General features: G+C 47.6%; 1 protein-coding gene across 1 annotated transcript in view; it reads left to right on the forward strand.

The window, feature by feature from the left end:
* ARHGEF17 (Rho guanine nucleotide exchange factor 17) overlaps positions 1-19820 on the forward strand; it is a 176004-nt gene that overhangs the window by 134498 nt on the left and 21686 nt on the right. The window contains exons 6-12 of the mRNA XM_083735821.1: positions 6164-6340; positions 9346-9396; positions 12423-12532; positions 14068-14153; positions 15044-15162; positions 16700-16913; positions 18452-18525. Coding sequence (XP_083591947.1) covers positions 6164-6340; positions 9346-9396; positions 12423-12532; positions 14068-14153; positions 15044-15162; positions 16700-16913; positions 18452-18525 — 831 coding nt within the window. The remainder of the gene's footprint in view (positions 1-6163; positions 6341-9345; positions 9397-12422; positions 12533-14067; positions 14154-15043; positions 15163-16699; positions 16914-18451; positions 18526-19820) is intronic.

Consider the following 19820-nt stretch of genomic DNA (forward strand, 5'->3'; position numbering starts at 1 on the left):
GTTTTGTTTTCTTGCTGGAAGCTGTGCTTCTCAGGGTGCAAAACGTTTCCGCCCAGTCAAGAGACTTGCGGAACAATCTGTGTTGCAGCTACACCGAGTCATTTTTAGAAATCTGCTTCTCAACTCTCCTTGAGTTGCTTTAGCGAATGCCCAGCAAATATTTACTGCAAAGAGGAAATAGGATGCTTGCATCTTTCCGGTTTTGTTTTGTTTTTGTTTTTTATTTAAAAAAACATGATAATTCTCAAGGACCTTTTCGGCAAACCCAGTTGGGATGAATGGAAGAGCTCTGATGTGTTCTTGCAGGGACTTCAGATTTCAGTGGAACTTGGCACCTAGTTACGTACTTCTGTTCGCCCTGAGAAGTTGTCCAATTTAGCCCAGCTGTTCTGCCTGGATCCTGGATGGTGGGCTGAGATGACAGCTTGCTTTTCGGCAAGCTGCATTCCTTGAATACTTCGCATGCCTATGAGTCAGAGCCTCAGGCTTGGATCTGATTCCAGGAAAAGAGACAGTTACTCATTCAGGAGCTCTGAACCCACCAGAGAGAAGAGAAATTAGATCCTTTGTTGTCCCTGTCCTCACAAACCAAAGTACTGCAGCAAACCATTTTATTTGTTCGCTCGCGATGTTTATCACCCTATTTGGAGCTCAAGGTGGCACACACAGGTCTCTTCCTTCCCATTTTATCTACACAACAATCCTGTGAGGTAGGTTAGGCTAAGAAACTGTGACTGGTCCATGGTCACCCAAGTGAGTCCCTTACCTGAAGTGAATATTTCATTTTTTAAAAAAAAAAAGTATTTTATTTTTCAATTTTCACTTTTACAACAAACAATTTAAAAAAACAAAACCCCATCCAAAATACATACATAGTTTGAATTCCCTCCCCCTCCCTTCATGATTTCTTCAGAAATCACTTTCGCTACTGAATCTCCCCTGTCATTCCTTATAATTATTTTTCTCTACATTCCCAATAGCTTAATAGTCGTAACTGCTTGGGTTAAATTAGCCCTGCTAATGCAGTTAGTTGTTTACCAAATAATAATAATAATAATTCAACTACTCCATGTATTTTCCCCATTCTTCTTTTGAAAATTCTTTCATCTTGCTTCCTTATTCTTTCAGCAAGTTTTGCCATTTCTGCATGGTCCTTTAAGTTTGCCTGCTATTCCGCCTCGGTAGGGATTGCATCTTCTCCCCATCTCTGCGCTTACGTCGTTCTGGCAGTGCAAATTCAGGATTCGAACCCTGGTCCCCCGGGGCCTAGTCTGACACTCTGACAACTAACTCCACACTGGGTTTCTCTCTAGTCAGGAGCGCAGCCTACACTCGAGTAGGACCCTGGCAGAGACACATGCCCGACCGGCAAATTCTCTCCCTCCTGGTCAATTGTTCGGTAGTTTCAAAAGCTTTCTTCTGCCCAAACATCACAGCGACCGATGCCAACTGACACCTGCACACCTAGGGATCTGCAGAGTCTTTGCAGTTTGTGTAACAGACCTCAGCAGCTCAGCATTTTGGCTAATCTACTTTATTTACAAATAAACACACACGGAGCACTGCAACATGGCTCCCTCTCTCTCTAGCATCAGGCAGCAAAGAGAAAGAACAAAGGACAATAGTCCCACTTCACGGAACACAGGAACACAAACATCCTTTCTCCGTCACTTCCCACTCTGTGGAGTCGAAACATACACCGTCATGTGAAAGACAACAATCCCATGACTGCAATCATGGAGCAGGAATTCTAACAGTCTGCACACCAGCCTAGCTTTCTAAAGCCCGGCTGCAAGATTTCCGAAGCCCAGTAGGAAAGGAAGAGCAACAGGGGAAGTGGCCTCGCGCTGTGTCAGACCCTTGGTGCAGCTAGTATTGCCTGCACTGACTGGCAGAAGCTGTCCGAGATCTGAGGCACGCGAGTCTCTTCCCAGCCCTACGTGGCAATGCCATTGGGCATCGAAGCTGGGGTCTTCTTCGTGCAAAGCAGGCGCTCTAACCACTGAGCTCCAGCCCCTTCTCTACCGTTCCCATATTGTTATTCTGCTGCTAAGCCAACTTTCTTGACCAAGGAAGACTTGCAGAAATCCTGAAGGGCTTACATTGTAGACGTCACCCTGCGAGTCCCTGCAAAGTCCATGGAGCTTGTTTCTCCTAGCATGGCATTCTTAGAACTGCAACCTTCAGGACTATAAACTAGCTAGGTTATTTTTAACAAAAACCAAAGTGACAAAGTGACTGTCTTGGCCATCGAGACCATACAACACCGGTCCTGAAAGAGCTACATTGGCTCCCAGTACATTTCCTAGCACAATTCAAAGTGTTGGTGCTGACCTTGAAAGCCCTAAACGGCCTCGGTCCGTTCCACCGAGAAGGCCCTCTAACTTGGCTTCTCGCCAAGAAAGCCCTGGACCTCAGTGTCCGGGCAGAACGCTGGGGGTGGAGAAGCTCCTTCAGGTATATTGGACCGAAAGGTATTGACAAGCTGGAAGGTGTGCAGAGGAGGGCGATCAAGATGACCAAGGGTCTGGAACCCAAGCCTGATGAGGAATGGTTGAAGGAACTGGGAATGTTTAGCCTGGAGAAGAGGAGACTGAGAGGAGATAGGATAGCCATCGTCAAATATCTCAAGGGATGTCGCATGGAAGAGGGAGCGTGCTTGTTTTCTCCTGCTCTGGAAGGTAGGGCTCGAACCCGCGGCTTCCAAGTTACAAAAAAAGAGATTCAGACTAAACATCAGGAACAACTTTCTGACAGTAAGAGCTGTTTGGCAGTGGAACAGACTCCCACTAGAGGTGGTGGATTCTCATTCATTTGAAGTTTTTAAGCAGAGTTGGGTGGCCATCTGTCATGGATACTTTAGCTGAGATTCCTGCATTGCAGGGGATTGGACTAGATGACTCTAGAGGTCCCTTCCAGCTCTACGATTCTAGGATTTGGGTGAGCAGTCTCTGGCCTTTCAAACTGTGGGTGGGCTATTGTTTTCGTTTGTTATTAAGATACATATAAGGCTGGGATAGCTCCGTCGGTAGAGCACGACACTCTCGTATCTCAGGGCTGTGGGTTCGAAGTCCCACATTGGGCAAAGACTTCCTGCCTTGCATGGGGTCAGACTAGATGGACCGCAGGTTTCCCACCCGAGACTTGCCAGCAAATGTCACGACGTCCTGACATTTCCCTCCGAGCCTCCTCCGATTTTACAAACTGCCAGCAAATGTCAGAACCCGTGGAATTCCTGGCATTTGAAAAAGCGAGAGAGAACAATTCCCCAAGCAGGTTTCTAGGAAGCCGTGTTCCCGGGGGGGGGGGGGGGGGACGTTCAGTTGGTAAGGAGGATGGGATGAATCACGTTTCCGGCCGGGAATGTTTGTTTAGCAAGAGACAGATCGGTGTATAGTCAGGCTGCATCAGAGAACTGAGGGAAGGCAGAGATCTTTTTGGCGGGTTCTCATGAACCATACGTCAGGGGACTTCCTAATATCCGGCGAGGGGGGGGGCTGTATCTGGAGAGGCTGGGGCACGCTTGGAATAATAATAATAAATTTTATTTATATCCTGCCCTCCCCAGCCGAAGCCGGGCTCAGAGCGGCTAACAACAGTAAAATGATAAAACATTCTAAAATCGTTTCATTATAAAATTAATTCCAGTCAGATTAATGGCAACCATTGGGCTAGAGCTCTGTGAGGATTGCCAAAGGAGGGAGTCAGGCTGTGTCCTGGCCAAAGGCCTGGCGGAACAGCTCTGTCTTGCAGGCCCTGCAGAAAGATGTCAAGTCCCGCAGGGCCCTGGTCTCTTGTGACAGAGCGTTCCACCAGATCGGGGCCACGGCCAAAAAAGCCCTGGCTCTGGTTGAAGCCAGCCTAACCTCTCTGTGGCCTGGGACCTCCAAAATGTTTTTGTTTGAAGACTGTAAGTTCCTCCGTGGGACATACCAGTAGAGGCAGTCCCGTAGGTTAAAACCAGCACCTTAAAGGTTAAAACCAGCACCTTAAACCTGATCCTGTACTCCACCGGGAGCTAGCGCAGCTGGTATAGCACCGGGTGAATGTGATCTCTAAGCGAAGACCCCGTAAGGAGTCTCGCCGCGGCATTCTGCACCCGCTGGAGTTTCTGGGTCAGTCTCAAGGGCAGCCCCACGTAGAGCGAGTTACAATAATCCTGTCTGGAGGTGACCATCGTGTGGATCACAGTGGTGAGTTCAGGGCAAGAGAGGAAGGTGCCCCCAGAAGTCTGCCTGTCGGGCCATGTTGCCAACATCACAAATAACATTCTGCCTGCCCAAGTTCTGTCCGATGGGCCTTCGTTCCTCCCTGATTTATATCCCGATCTACTCAGTTGGCACTGAAAAACCACCAATTACTCGTGAGCTCCACTGCTCTGCACTTACCTCCAGCCCATTAACCAGCCAGTTTTATTTACTCTTCCCGTGATAGATAGCCCAAGAGGAAAAAAGGCAGGCAGCGTTTTTTCCTGGCCTTGCCTTCATTCTTTGCTTCCAGGGAGCACCGTTGCACACCAGGAACAGTGCACTGTTTTTTTGGAATCGGATGGAAGGAAAGCGGCTAAGGCCGCAGAGAGAGATGGATGCGCCCACAGAAATGCTAAAGACCTTAAGCATGGCTCGGTGACAGAAAATATGCCTAAGGAATGAAGGAACGGATTTGGGATTCAATATACTTTCTTGGGCTCCATGATCACTGCAAATGGTGACAGCTTGCTTCTTGGGAGAAAAGCAATGACAAATCTAGACAGCATCTTAAAAAGCAGAGACATCAACTTGCCAACAAAGGTCCGTCTAGTTAAAGCTCTGGTTTTCCCAGTAGTGATGTATGGAAGTGAGAGCTGGACCATAAAGAAGGCTGATCGCCGAAGAATGGATGCTTTTGAATTCTGGTGCTGGAGGAGATTCTTGAGAGTCCCATGGACTGGAAGAAGATCAAACCAATCCATTCTGAAGGAAATCAGCCCTGAGTGCTCACTGGAAGGACAGATCCTGAAGCTGAGGCTCCAAGACTATGGCCACCTCATGAGAAGAGAAGACTCCCTGGAAAAGACCCCCCTGATGTTGGGAAAGATGGAGGGCACAAGGAGAAGGGGATGACAGAGGACGAGATGGTGGGACAGTGTTCTCGAAGCTACCAGCATGAGTTTGACCAAACTGCGGGAGGCAGTGGAAGACAGGAGTGCCTGGTGTGCTCTGGTCCAGGGGGTCACAAAGAGTCGGACACGACTAAACGACTAAACAACAACAACATGCATTTGCAGATCTAACTGCATCACACTTTCCAGCACGGATGGCCAAATCGAAACCTGGGATCCTTTCGCAAGTTGCGCTCCTTCAGATTCTGCAGTGCGGTTCTCCAGCCAAAAGACATTTGCATAAAGGCGTTTAGTCCAGGGTCAAATGAGCTTTTAAATGCATATATATCCGTGAAACTAGCCTGCCTAAATTCATTACATTTGGGGAAATCGCTCTGCAAAAATGTGTGTGAGGCTTAACTGCATAGAAAAATGTGAGTAAGTTTGGAGAAATTGGTGGCAAAACGCTGATGAGTTCTTTTAATTGATTTATTACCATCTATGGAAGTCATAAGGACTTGGGGGAGGGAAGGAATCACTAACTAATGAGATAATGTGGAGCAAATTTGTCATTTTGGCCCAGGGAGGTTCTGCAATATATATATGTATATCCATTTCCTGCTCTAAAGACCTACACTGGCTCCCAGCACGTTTCCGAGCACAATTCAAAGTGTTGGTGCTGACCTTTAAAGCCCTAAACGGCCTCGGTCCTGTAGACCTGAAGGAGCGTCTCCACCTCCATTGTTCTGCCCGGACACAGAAGTCCAGCTCTGAGGGCCTTCTGGCGGTTCCCTCTCTGTGAGAAGCCAAGTTACAGGGAACCAGGCAGAGGGCCTTCTCGGTGGTGGCACCCGCCCTGTGGAACGCCCTCCCACCAGATGTCAAAGAGAAGAACAACTACCAGACTTTTAGAAGACATCTGAAGGCAGCCCTGTTCAGGGAAGCTTTTAATGTTTAATAGGTTTTTGTATTTCAGTGTTTGGTTGGAAGCCGCCCAGAGTGGCTGGGGAAACCCAGCCAGATGGGCGGGGTATAAATAATAAAGTATTATAATATAATTCCCGCTGCGCTTTCTCCCACCAGGACCTTCTCAAGCACACACCCGAAGCCCACCCTGACCACCCGTTCCTGATGGAAGCTCAGAGGAGCATCAAACAGGTGGCTGAGAGGATAAACAAAGGCATGAGGAGCGCCGAAGAGGTGGAACGGAACGCCAGGATAGTGCAGGAGATTGAGTCGCATATAGAAGGAATGGAGGATGTAAGATTTGCCAAGATGCTTTCTTGAATGTGTGCTGCTTTTAGGGGGAAGAGTAGGGGGTAGGGATATGTCTATGTACACATAGGGTAGGGGGGCTTCTCTGCTGAAGACCACATCACCCAGACGTCATGGGTCGGGTTCCAGTAGCGGGCCAGTCTTATTGCACAAAATCAAACACGCACGTGGAAACAGAGGTCTGTGTGTTTAATTCTTAGTAACTCCACTCAGATTTCACCTTTTTTCTCCCTTTTTTATCGTTGAGGTTTGTAAGCAAGGCTTTCCCAACACTCTTTACCTATCCTAATTGCGCCCCCCACAAATGTCCTGGGAAAAAGGGGACACTCGCGAGAGAACAGGGAGGCCGTTTTGGGTTCCGTGATCTTGCACGATTTCGTGCCAAGATCTTGCCTTGAAAAAGCATTTTCCCTACCCAAAAAAGGGTGCTGAGGGGGCTGCAATTTTGTGCAGTACCCCAAAACACGCATGCGAGCATGTCCCTGAAAAATGTGCGTCTTTTGGGTACTGTGATCTCACATGGATCCATAGCTGTCAACTTTTCTTGTTTCTTTCAAGGAATCCTATTCGGAATAAGGGAATTTCCCTTAAAAAAAAGAGAAACGTTGACAGCTATGCACGGATCGCATGACTCATGAAGGAGCGCGGGCAGGAAGATGCACACCCCATTTGGGGGACTCGAGGTGTTGGAGGGAATGCAGTTGTATGAAAAGCACTGGGCAACCGCAGCCTAAGAATGCCTGCAAGGCTGAACAGAAAGCCTTTGCGCTGGTCCCGAGGGTTAACCATGTGGCCAGGTCCAGTCCAAGGTCAAGGTCAAGGGTGCGGTATGGAGGCTGTCCGTCAAAGCTGATGCTGGGTCCAAGGCGGGGAGTCAGGTGGGGTCAGGAACTCTGGCAGAAGAGCAGGACAGGGTTCAGGCAGGAACAGGCCACCAACAATGTTGCTCCCGCAACCTGGGACTGGGGCTGGCTGGCTTTTATCTGCCCCAAGGCATAGGGCGGCCCCGATCCTCTGGTGACTCGTCTCTCCTGGCTTGGAGGCGAGCGCTCCTCCTGCGGGAACTTAGTTCCCTCCGCCTCTCTGCCCTGAGCCTCTGCAGCTCAGGAGAGGCCGGAGGGTTACAGGACCCAGAGGCAACCTCAGTTTCCCCTGACGGGGCTGAGAGTGGAGCACCTGCAGGCAGTGGGTCCTCCATCACCTCAGGAGCCAGAACAGACTCAGCTGGTGCCTGAACCTGAGGATCCAGCACAGGTGAGGACCCTTCAGGCTCAAGCCGCAGCCCCGGCTCAGCTGGTTCTGGAGGCAGGGACTCCTGTGCAGGCTAGGATTCCTCAGGTTCAGCCTCCGAGTCCGAATCCCAAGCCATCACAGCCTTACTTTAAAGGCTTTAAAAGCTACAAAAAGCCTCAAACTTCAAAATGCAGTTGCATCCCCCCCCAAAAAAAAAAATTCCACGTAAGCAGTTGCAAAGTTTGTTGCATATTTGCAAGGAGTGCGAGTCTGCTGCCAAATTTCCCCCTTGGCCTGAAATTGCATAATTGGCACCAAAGCCCTTTTCCCACCCACCTGGTCACAGGTTCTCTGTTCTCTGTTCTCTGTTCCTTCAGATGCTTATTTCTGACTTGCCTAGGTTTCCATCATTGTGTCAAGACATTTGGGCTCCTTTCAGCCAGAAACAGAGAGTGGAAATTTAATTTTGTTTTCCCAGTCCTCACCACCTTTCCCCCTCCCTCTCTCAGTGTTCCCCCTCTAGAGGACAAAAGTCTGTGTCATGCTGGAAAGTGACCAAGAGATGGAAGGAGATGCTAAATTGTTTGTTTGTTTGTTTCCTAGCTTTATTTCCTACCTTTCTAACCAAAGGACTCGAGGTGGTTTACGTTTTGGCCTGCAATCTGCAGGACGTAATATGAAATGGAACGGGGATAAAAAAATAAGACCTTTAATACATTCCCATAATGGCCAGTTGGAATTAGCCCTGGAGGTGGGGCAGTTTGGGGAGGGGTGGCATCTAGAGGAGGCACGGCTGTCTCACCTTTCCCCATGCTAAAGTCAGGTTGCCATAATCCCTAAGCCTGATGGAAGAACTGATGTCAGTTAATGCCATGCATAATCTCCCTCGTGAATAATTCTATGGGGACATTTGGCTGGAATAAACACTGTTGACGGCTCTGACTGCATGCATGCTGTGGGGCTTGTTCGGGGGGCTATCTGTTCTGTGTCCAGGGCAGCTGTCTACCAGCTCCATCTGGTACTACGGCTAAGACCCTCCCTGCCCGCGGACTGTCTCGCCAGAGTGGTGCATGCTCTGGTTATCTCCCTCTTGGACTACTGCAATGCGCTCTGCGTGGGGCTACCTTTGAAGGTGACTCAGAAACTGCAACTAAGCCAGAATGCGGCAGCTAGACTGGTGACTGGGGGCGGCCGCCAAGACCACATAACACCGGTCTTGAAAGACCTACATTGGCTCCCAGTACATTTCCGAGCACAATTCAAAGTGTTGGTGCTGACCTTGAAAGCCCTAAACAGCCTCGGTCCAGTAAACCTGAAGGAGCGTCTCCACCCCCATCGTTCTGCCCAGACGCTGAGGTCCAGCTCCAAGGGCCTTCTGGCGGTTCCCTCACTGCGAGAAGAGAAATTAACAGGGAATTAAGCAGAGGGCCTTCTTGGTGGTGGCACCTGCCCTGTGGAACACCCTCCCATCAGATGTCAAGGAAATAAATAACTATCTGACTTTTAGAAGACATCTGAAGGCAGTCCTGTTTAGGGAAGTTTTTAACATTTGGTGTTTTATCATGTTTTTAGTATTCTGTTGGGAGCTGCCCAGAGTGGCTGGGGAAACCCAGCCAGATAGATGGAGTATAAATAATAAAGAATTATTAATATTATCTTGCTTCACCACACTGTCACAATTGAGAAGTTGGTGTTAAGATCCCCCTTGGGCCTTTGGCGACATCCCTAAATCGCTCTGATTCCTTGTGTCTCCCCAGCTTCAGGCCCCGCTGAGGAGATTCTTGCGCCAGGAGATGTTAGTGGAAGTGGTAAGAAAACCCTCCGTGATCTGTCTTATTTTGCAAGTCGTAGTCAGCTTTTTTAATGAATGTTGCATATTTTTCCTTGTTTTGTTTGGGAGGGTCTTCGCAAACGGTCTCTGTGAGCTGTTGCAACGCAGGATCAGAACCCCAGCTTGCTCATTCCCTCACCAAAAGCAATTTTTTAAAAATATAAAAACCGATCTAATGACTGCTGGAAGTGTAAACAACATTGGTCGGCCCTAATGCATGTTCACTTCAACAAATCTGGCCCTCTTTGAAAAAAGCTTGGACACCCCTGATAGATGGTTCTTTCATATGTGGTGGACTTGCAAGAAAGTGAGGGAATTTTGGGAAATGATATATGATGAGATAAAAAAGATGTTTAAAGTGATTATACTAAAAAAAAGAAAAAGAAAAACTGAAACTTTTATTCTAGGGATTATAGGTACAGAAGTTCCAAAAAGATGGTTAAGTTATTTATGTATGTAACTACAGCAGCGAGGATCTGTTATGCAGGAAAATGTGGTTTAGACCACAGTGCCACTTGCATCCCTATATCTAAATATAAAAACAGGTTCTCAGGAAACCAAATTCTTTATCTCGTATCTCAGTCTCCAGCTTGTTCCCCCCACCCTTGTGCTTTTGCAGAATTTAGGTTGTAAACGCAGTACAGTGGTGCCCCACAAGACGAATGCCTCGCAAGACGAAAAACCCGCTAGACGAAAGGGTTTTCCATTTTGGAGGTGCTTCGCAAGACGAATTTCCCTATGGGCTTGCTTCGCAAGACGAAAATGTCTTGCGAGTTTTTCCGCCTTTTTTCCCCTCCCCCCCCCCCAATTTTTCTAAGCCGCTAAAAGCCGCTTATAGCGTTAATCCGCTCTAAGCCGCTAATGGGCTTGCTTCGCAAGACGAAAAAGACCGCTAGACGAAGAGACTCGCGGAACGGATTCTTTTTGTCTTGCGAGGCACCACTGTACCTATATTTTAGCTGCCTTGGGACTCCTCAAGACTTTTGGGGTTTGCTTTTTAGACAGAAGCAACCTCCCTCCTTTCCCCCCCCCCCACCACCACCACACCACAGAACATTTCCCCCGGCTCCCGGTGCTGTGAGGGGGAGATAACAATCAAAATTCCCCCAGCCGAGCGTGTGGTACCCTGCGTTGCCATGTCAACCCCGGGAGCAGGGAATCCAAATAAACAGGCCCCTGCACAAAACAGGCCCCTGCACAAAAGGCCTTGCAGATCATGTTGGATGGCAGCGTGGCCGCGAAGAGCCAGTCGTGTCTGCCGCCGCCCCAGCCTCGCGACTCACCCAGCCTCCTGACACCTTAGAACTAAATTTGAGGGGGTTATTCAGCCATTATCTGCGTACGGAATGCATCCAGTCAGAAAAATGCAAAAAGGAAGAATTGCGTTCCCTCGGCAAGCCGGCCCAAGCTGCCTTTTTATATGGCGAAGCTGCAGTTCGGGGAGAGGGTAGTAAAATCTCTATTAATTAGGGATGAATTAAATCCAAAACGATGGAGAGAGCTGCGGTGTTTTAGTGCGCCATGCCCACGCAGATTTTGGGTGGAATTAAAAGTGCGCGTACTTTTATTTCTCTCTCTTCCCTTTGGTGGTTCGGGGTTAGGTTTATTATGCAAACGAGTAACGAACTGCCGCTGCCTCTCTGACAGCCGGGAATCAAGTTAAATATTGTGCAAGGAGGCTGTGTTGGGGTCTCCCCGCTGGGTTTGTGGGGTGGCAGTTAGTTCGGGGCAGAAGGGGGAGGCATGTCTTATCTCCCCTGCCCCCATCACCACACAGCTGCTTTCCTGGTAAGAGTTGCCAGGGGCCATTGTTTTGTTGCCACGTCTCTCCATGCTGAACTAATAATAATAATAATTGTTAGGTACTGAAGTTCTCACCCTGGGCCAGCAGGGGGATACTGTAGATAGTTATGCAAATGAAGGATCGAAAGTGACGTTCAGTGATTGGATAGTTTGTATGCAAATGAAGGATCGAAAGTGACGTTCAGTGATTGGATAGTTTTAGAAAGTTGTTACAGTAACGTGGTACTGGAGCTCTAAGCAGACTGACTGAACCCTTCAGTTCAGTTCTGTTCTGGCCTCTGAATAAACAAGAGCTGTTTGAAGAATCGCTGTGTCGTCTGATATGTTCACCCACAACATAATAATAATAATAATAATAATAATAATAATAATAATAATAATAATAATAATAGCAGCAGCAGCATACTGCTTTTCAGCCAAAGATCTCAGGGCAGTTTGCAGCGTAAAAAATGCAAGATATAAGCACGAAATACACAATAAAAACAAGAGCAAAAGTGAAACACATCCAGTCACCCCCTTCCCACAAACAACGATTGCTGTGATCCCATAGAATATCCAGGAGCAGCAAAGCGAAGGGGAAGGCTCAGATACGGAATATTCACAAAGAGCACCTTTTCCTGTGACTCAAGTAAAATGGCAGCTTTGCCACGGGAGAAAGTAACTTGGGAGCATAAGGGAAGCAGAGGCGGTACCCTGTTTTTTGTTTAATTTTCATAAAGTTTACACGCCACTTGATTGCTAAAGAAAGAAAAAAAAACCTCCTCAAAGTGGTTTATAATGAAATTTAGGGATGCGGGTGGCGCTGTGGACGAAACCACTGAGCCTGTTGGGCTTGCTGATCGGAAGGTTGGTGGTTCAAATCCCCGCAATGTTGCTCTGCCCCAGCTCCTGCCAACGTAGCAGTTCGAAAGCACACCAGTGCAAGTAGATAAATAGGTACCACTGCAGTGGGAAGGTAAATGGTGTTTCCGTGTGCTCTGGGCCCGGGACCTCTAAACTATGGTTTTCATGGACCTTAAAGTCCTCTGTGGGGCATACCAGGAGAGGTAGTCCTGTAAAAACGAGGGCCCAAAGCCACTTAATAAATGCAGGGCTCTTTCGCCCAATGTGGGACTCGAACGCGCAACCCTGAGATTATAAGAGTCTCTTGCTCGACCGAATGAGCAGTCCCAGCCTGACCTCTCCTGTGTCTTGTTGCAGAAGGCCGTGGGCGGGAAGAAGGACCGCTCGCTTTTCCTCTTCACGGACCTGCTCGTCTGCACCACCCTCAAACGCAAGTCCGGGTCCTTGCGGCGAAGCTCCATGAGCCTGTAAGTGACCGACCCCCAAAGCCCACCGGAAGTTGCCGTGTGATTGACGGCTCAAGGGACATGTCTGCGATGGACTGGGTGGGGCAGAACCAGCTGGGGAACCCCCAAGGGAAGAAGGCTCAGAGCCCGGGGATTGGTGGTGGGACAATGATGAGTGATCAGAGGGAGAAGACCAGGAAGAGGAGGCGTCGGAAGATGGAGAGGGAACAGGGCTTAGTGAGTGGGGAGAGTCTGTGGCAGAGAGGCGGCCAGAATTAGAGGCAGAAGCAGGAGAGGAGGAAAGCTAAGAGGAGTCTTCTGATGAAGAGTCATGGGTGTCTGTGGGAATGTTCAGGGAGGCAGGAGAGGATTTATTGTTTATCAATATCCTTCCTAACTTGTGTTAGCAAGTCCCTTTACTTAGCAGAGTTTACATTCCCCTTTTAATGTACAGTCATATGTGGTGGGATTATCTGTTAGTTAATGAATTTTGGAAACAGATTGGTATAGAAATACCGGAAATTGTGGGTAGAACGGTGGGAATATCTAAATTAATGGTTCTTAGAGTTCGAGTCCTGCTTTCAGCAGGGGTTGGCTGTTCTTTGGAGTTCCCTGTTGGGAACTTCAGGATCCAGCTCAACAGCTGGGAAAGGCCCCACCCCTAGTATAGAATTGTGCACACCTGAAATGCAGCAAAAATAAAAATAATAAAAAATAGGGTCCATCTCAGCCATAGATGTCAACTTACAGATTTGAAAATAAGGGACCAGCAGCCTTGAAAATAAGGGATCAGCAGCCAAAATAAGGGATTTTGCTTAGCTTATGCACGTCGGGGCTGCCGTCATCCTGGCGCAAGGAGTTCCATCGGCCCTTTCCCACCCGAGAGGGAGGAAGAAAGATTCGCCCACGAGCCTGGCATGAGCCATGGCGCTGCGGTGGCCGCTGAAGCACTGCCCTTCTGCGTCCCATCCCGTCCCCTCCTTTTCCTCTTCCCTCAGGCCACCTCCTCAGCCACCTCCAGCTTCCCCTGGCAGCGCGGCGGAAGTCTCGCAAGAGAGGGACTGCCTGCCCGCCCGCCGCCACCCGTCTCCTCACGACGTGCCCCTGAGGGGTAAAAGGGAGTGGCAGCTCATGTGCGCGCTCTCTCGCGCGCGGCGGAGGACCCTGAGCCGCTGCTTACCTCCTGAGCCGGGCGAGCATGAAACCCGGGAAATTTAAGGGACATCATCAATCCGGGACAGCAGCGGGACACGGCGCTGGGATAAGGGAGTTTCCCGCCAAATAAGGGACGGTTGACAGCTATGATCTCAGCCAAGAATGCACAACTGCCAGTCAAGTGTGCCTTATATCGGAGGCATCTCAGAAATCTAGGTTTTGCACAGAAGTTAGAAAATTGGCTAGGCCCTGCCCACAGGCTTAGCATCTTGATCAAGGGAAGAAAGAAGACTTAAGATCTAAATGGAAGCTCTTCACCTCTAAAATAGGCCAACAAGGCCACTTAGTGGTTGCAGTCAGTACTGCTCCTGTTCTTAGTGTTACGTGATTTTTCTTTGCAGTTACACAGCAGCCAGTGTGATCGACACAGCCAGCAAGTACAAATTGCTCTGGAAATTTCCGCTGGAAGACCTGGACATTGTGAAAGGTCTGTTGCCGTCGGTGTTGTTCCCTTTCAGAATGCATAAACATCTCTGCGTCCAGAGGATACCCGAGCGTTGTTCAGAAACAGGAATCTCTAAAACCCAATGCAGACAATAAAACAGTATTGAAATGTACGAACCTACAGGGACTTAAAGCTGCAGAAATAAAATTAATATGTTTGTGGGGGGGCTTAAGAGGAAACCTTGAATGTAGCTCAGCGGCCTTGGGCAGCTGATGCAACATTTTGAACAGCGGTACCTTGGTTTTCGAACGTCTCTGTTGACGAATGTTTCGGTTTTTGAACGCCATAAACCTGGAAGTAAACGCTTCGGTTTTTGAACACTTTTCGGAAGTAGGACATGCCATGCATTTCAATACGCAGTTTTCCATATTGAGGCTTCTGTATTGACTTTTCGGTTTCTGAACATCTCGGAACTCGGACGGTCTTCCGGAAAGGATTACGTTCGAAAACTGAGGGACGCAGCAGAGTTTTGCACAAGTTGTGGCTTCTATATCAAGTTGTTGCTGTGCCGTGTGGCTCGTGGTTGTCATTCGAGAATGACAACCACAACCTTTAGAAACACACAGTTTGTGTGCCATCACCTCATGCCCACTTTAAATTGGGGTTCGTCAATTTAAATGAAGGGTATCACTAGCATAACTGATGCAACGGATACAGAAAGGCAAGGAGTACCGCCACTGGTCTTTCAGGTGGCCTAACCGCGTGCCTCTTAAACACCGCATTTTTAAAACTCCAAATGGTACTATATAAAGTCGGTGTTTCGTGTTATGTCGGAACAAGCTGTAGATACTGAGAAATGCAACTGGCTTAGCTCTCCAGCCTCCTTGCCTGAGACAAACATGGTGTGATGTGTGATTTCTGTCCGACTCCAGGGGCTTCTCAATCGCCCAATCGCGAGAGCATCCAGAAAGCCATCTCCCGCCTGGATGAAGACCTCAGCACCCTTGGCCAAGTTAGCAAGCTTTCAGAGACCCTCAGCTTCCCCCATCAGGTGAGAACCATCGAGGTTTTGTAAAATTAAAACAGGCCTTTTGTAAAATTAATAATAATAAAATTTTATTTATATCCCGCCCTCCCCAGCCAAAGCCAGGCTCAGAGTCGCTAACAACAGTAAAAATAGCACAATTTACATAAAATCACAATCAATTAATTGAAATGCATTCTAAAATCAATTCAAAATCAAATTAATGGCAACCATTGGGCTAGAGTTCTGTGAGGTTTACCGAAGGAGGGGGTCAGACTGTGCCTTAGCCAAAGGCCTGGTGGAACAGCTCTGTCTTGCAGGCCCTGCAGAAAGATGTCAAGTCCTGCAGGACCCTAGTCTCTTGGGACAGAGCGTTCCACCAGATCGGGGCCAGTACTGAAAAGGCCCTGGCTCTGGTTGAGGCCAGCCTAACCTCTCTGTGACCCGGGATCTCCAAGATGTTTTTATTTGAAGACCGTAAGGTCCTCCGTGAGACATACCAGAAGAGGGTGCTAGGCCATTTTTAGTTCCAATTATCTCTAACAAGACCATAAAAATGGCTTCCATTTCTATACACACACACACACACACACACATATATATATATATACAGAGTGTGTGTGTGTGTGTGTTATTTTTATTAAATTTTCTGTTTCGTAATTGAAAATATTCATTTAAACAACCTTAAAAATATCAATGACTTCTTCTCTTTCCATGGTTCATTTTTCATATCACAAATCCCTGCATATTTTACATAAACTATACCATTCAGTATTCCATTGTTGTTGTTGTTGTTTAGTCGTTTAGTCTTCATGACCCCATGGACCAGAGCACGCCAGGCACTCCTGTCTTCCACTGCCTCCGTCAGTTTTCCAGTATTCCATTATTACATCCATCAAAACTTATTTACACTGTTGAATTTATCTTAATGCTGCCCACGTTTTCAGGTGTACATGTTTCCCCCCCCCCCCATATAGTCAATAAACGTTTTTCTAATCTTCTCTAAATGTATGTTCTTCTTCTCTTATTCTATATGTTAAGTCTGCAAGCTGCGCATATTCTGTCAACTTAAGTGGCCATTCTTCTTTGATTGGGACCTCGCTCGTTTTCCTTTTGGGGCCTATCAAAACATGGGCCGCAGTAGTGGCATACACAAATAATGGTTGATTAAGTATGCCATTTAAAGATTAAAATATACCAACTCTAAAAGTCGCAAACCAAAAAGGCAGCAGCATTTAAACCTCCACAAATGCTTTCCAGAAAGAAAGAATAACTTAGCAACCTTCTAAAATCGGGAAGATTTTAGTCAGCTCACCCTGGGGTGCCTCCACCGAAAAGGCCCTGTCCTTGATGCCTTCCAGTTGGGTCACCTCTAAATGTGGAGTTTGGAAATCAAAGCTCTGATACCAACCCAGTCGATAAGGGCTAAAGGTTGCCCTTACAGTCTTGTGGGCTGTTGCGACTGCATAAGATAGACTAGAAACTTGCAGCCGCAGAATTTCATTCCACAAAGTCCATGGTGTTCTCCCAGCTAATGCCGGCATTTGTGTTCGCTCACTCTCAGAGCCTAGACGACGTCATCAAGGACCTGATGGCCGCCATCCACCGCGAGTTGGCCGAGAAGCAGTCGCTTTCCTTCACCCAGTCTTTCCCGCCCAACAAAATGGAACTCACGGCAACCAAGGCGGACGGCACGGAGTCCTACATCTTTGAGTTCCCCAACCCAGATGCACGCCATAGCTTTGAGCAAGCCTTCGAGGACACCAAGAAGAAACTAGGTCCATGTCTTGAGTGTTTTTGGGTTTTGTTTTGGATACTGTAGGTTTTTCTTTTAAACTGGTTTAATGTTTTGGGGTAGGGAGCGCTTTGTAAACCACCCTAATAATAATAATAATAATAATAATAATAATAATAATAATAATAATAATAATAATAATTTATTATTTGTACCCCGCCCATCTGGCTGGGTTTCCCCAGCCACTCAAGGCGGCTTCCACAAATACCAAAAATACACTAATATATCATACATTAAAAACTTCCCTGAACAGGGCTGCCTTAAGATGTCTTCTGAATTTCAGGTAGTTGTTTATCTCTTTATGTGATGGGAGGGTGTTCTACAGGGCGGGCGCCACCACCGAGAAGGCCCCTGCCTGGTTCCCTGTAGCTTTGCTTCTCGCAATGAGGGAACCGCCAGAAGGCCCTTGGCGCTGGACCTCAGTTACCAGGCAGAACGATGGGGGTGGAGACGCTCCTTCAGGTATACTGGGCCGAGAACTCTTGTTACGGAGCAGCCACACGCATAATGCAGTTAATAAAGCTCCTAATGTTTGGCCTCAGTTTGCAAAGAGCACTTCTCGGACCTACTCAATGGCCCATCCCTGCACATAGAAAACTAGCGTGTCAGTATGAAGCTGAAGTCTGTCTCCCTGGCATGCTAGTTTTCTGTGTGTGTTGATTTATATTTGGGGAGGGGCATCCGATCACTTGAATGCAGTCTGAACTGATAGAGCCGCTGCACAAGTTACCGTATTGTTTGCTCTATAAGACGCACCAGACCATAAGACGCACCTAATTTTTGGAGAAGTAAAACAAGGGGGGAAAATTCTGAATCCCAGAAGCCAGAACAGCAAGAGGGATCGCTGCGCAGTGAAAGCAGCCATCTCTCTTGCTGTTCTGGCTTCTGGGATAGCTGCGCAGCCTGCATTCGCTCCATAAGACGCACAGACAATTCCCCTTACTTTTTAGGAGGGAAAAAGTTAGTCTTATAGAGCGAAAAATACGGTATCTTCCTCATCTGCCTCTTTAGGCCTTTAGAAGCATCTCTGAAGAGAGAGGTTAGCCAAAAAATGTGCTATTGTGCTCCTCCCTCAACCAAGAGTTCAACCCAAGACATACTCTGTCTTGCCTCTTCCTCTATATGGAGGGGCTGATCTGGAACATAAATAGGTGTGGGGTTTTCCCCCCTAACACTCTCCCTCTCTGTAGGTGCTCCTGCGGCACTGATAAACAAGGTGCAAGGTTTTATCCCCAGTCAAATTGACTGCTTGCTTCCACCGCAGGAACAGCACTGTTTGCAAACCGCTGCTGACAAATACTGTGGGCAGCTAAAACGTTTGCGAACATGCTGTGACATCACAGCAGCTCAGCCAGTGGCTGTGGAGTCTTCGAGGCGAGAACCGGGAAACGGTCAGATTTTAGAAGCGGGATAGGTAGATTCAAGACGGCTGTTCATTATCGTGACTCCACAGAGCTGCAGCGGATTACGCCGCAAATCGGACCGTGTTACAGGTTTGTTTGTTTTCCTTTTCGTAACCAGCTTCCTACAAAAACTGCCTGGACCCTGAGTTTCTGAAAGCGATTCCCATCATGAAAACAAGGAGTGGAATGCAGGTAGGTCCGAGCTATGCAAACCAAATTCACACAGTTCACCTGTTGTTTGTTGCTACCCTTTCCATATTAACTGTCTGAAACCATAGTTCAAGTGATTGTTTAGAAAACACAAACCCTCAGTGCGCCTTAGTGCAGCTCATTTAAATCTACTGCACTTTGAATGAAGACCTTTGCCACCAATGAGTCGAAAGCACCTCTACCTAAACTCTTAAGAGTTGGCTTGCCGGAGTTGGTTGTTAAAGGCTTAAGCTCTGAGCTGCGCTTCAGTTTCAGGCATTAATGGTCCTCTTTGTAAGCAAAAAAGAGACGCAGGCGGTGCTGTGGGTTAAACCACAGAGCCTAGGACTTGCCAATCAGAAGGTCGGCGGTTCGAATCCCCGCGACGGGGTGAGCTCCCGTTGCTCGGTCCCTGCTCCTGCCAACCTAGCAGTTTGAAAGCACGTCAAAGTGCAAGTAGATAAATAGGTACCGCTCCGGCGGGAAGGTAAACGGTGTTTCCGTGCGCTGCTCTGGTTCGCCAGAAGCGGCTTAGTCATGCTGGCCACATGACCCGGAAGATGTACACCGGCTCCCTCGGCCAGTAAAGCGAGATGAGCGCCGCAACCCCAGAGGGGCCACGACTGGACCTAATGGTCAGGGGTCCCTTTACCTTTACCTTGTAAGCAAAAGCTCTGTTCGAACCTGTATGTTTGGAGGATATTATTTGGAGAAATTTTCACAGACAGTGGAGCTTCGTTCGTCCCAGCCAAGGTAAGAGACATTACTCACTGAGCATTCCCTCTTATAAACAAAAAGGTCCCTAGAAAAAATAAATAAATAAAATAGTTCCACCTCCTTACTGCTAAGGAAAGAAAGCCACAGTGCACCCTAGTGCTGTTCATTTAATTCTACTGCACTTCTGTTAAAGACTCTTGCCACCAATCAGTTATTGGTTCTGGAGAATGCATTTTTGGATGGGCCCATGCTGGTGAGCGCTTTTTAGGGCCTGTTTTATTTTTTTTTATTATTATTTTTTACAAAATTTATTGATACAAGAAAAAAGGAAAACAAAACAAAAATACCAAATTACACACAAGAATAACCACAGACACATAATTTTCTTAGCAAACAATAAAACATATATTGGTCTTAACACTAAAGACCCAACCTCCCGTCTATTCCATATTTCAATTTCATATTACTTATTTCCAATACTTTTATCATAATTAAACTTATTCTTAATAAATCTAATTTCTTATATCTACCTTGCAACTATTACTGAAGTTCCTTGAATGCTGCAACAGAATTTAAACTAC

Source organism: Podarcis gaigeae, assembly GCF_964106915.1.
Source record: "Podarcis gaigeae genome assembly, chromosome: 4".
NCBI classification, from domain to species: domain Eukaryota; kingdom Metazoa; phylum Chordata; class Lepidosauria; order Squamata; family Lacertidae; genus Podarcis; species Podarcis gaigeae.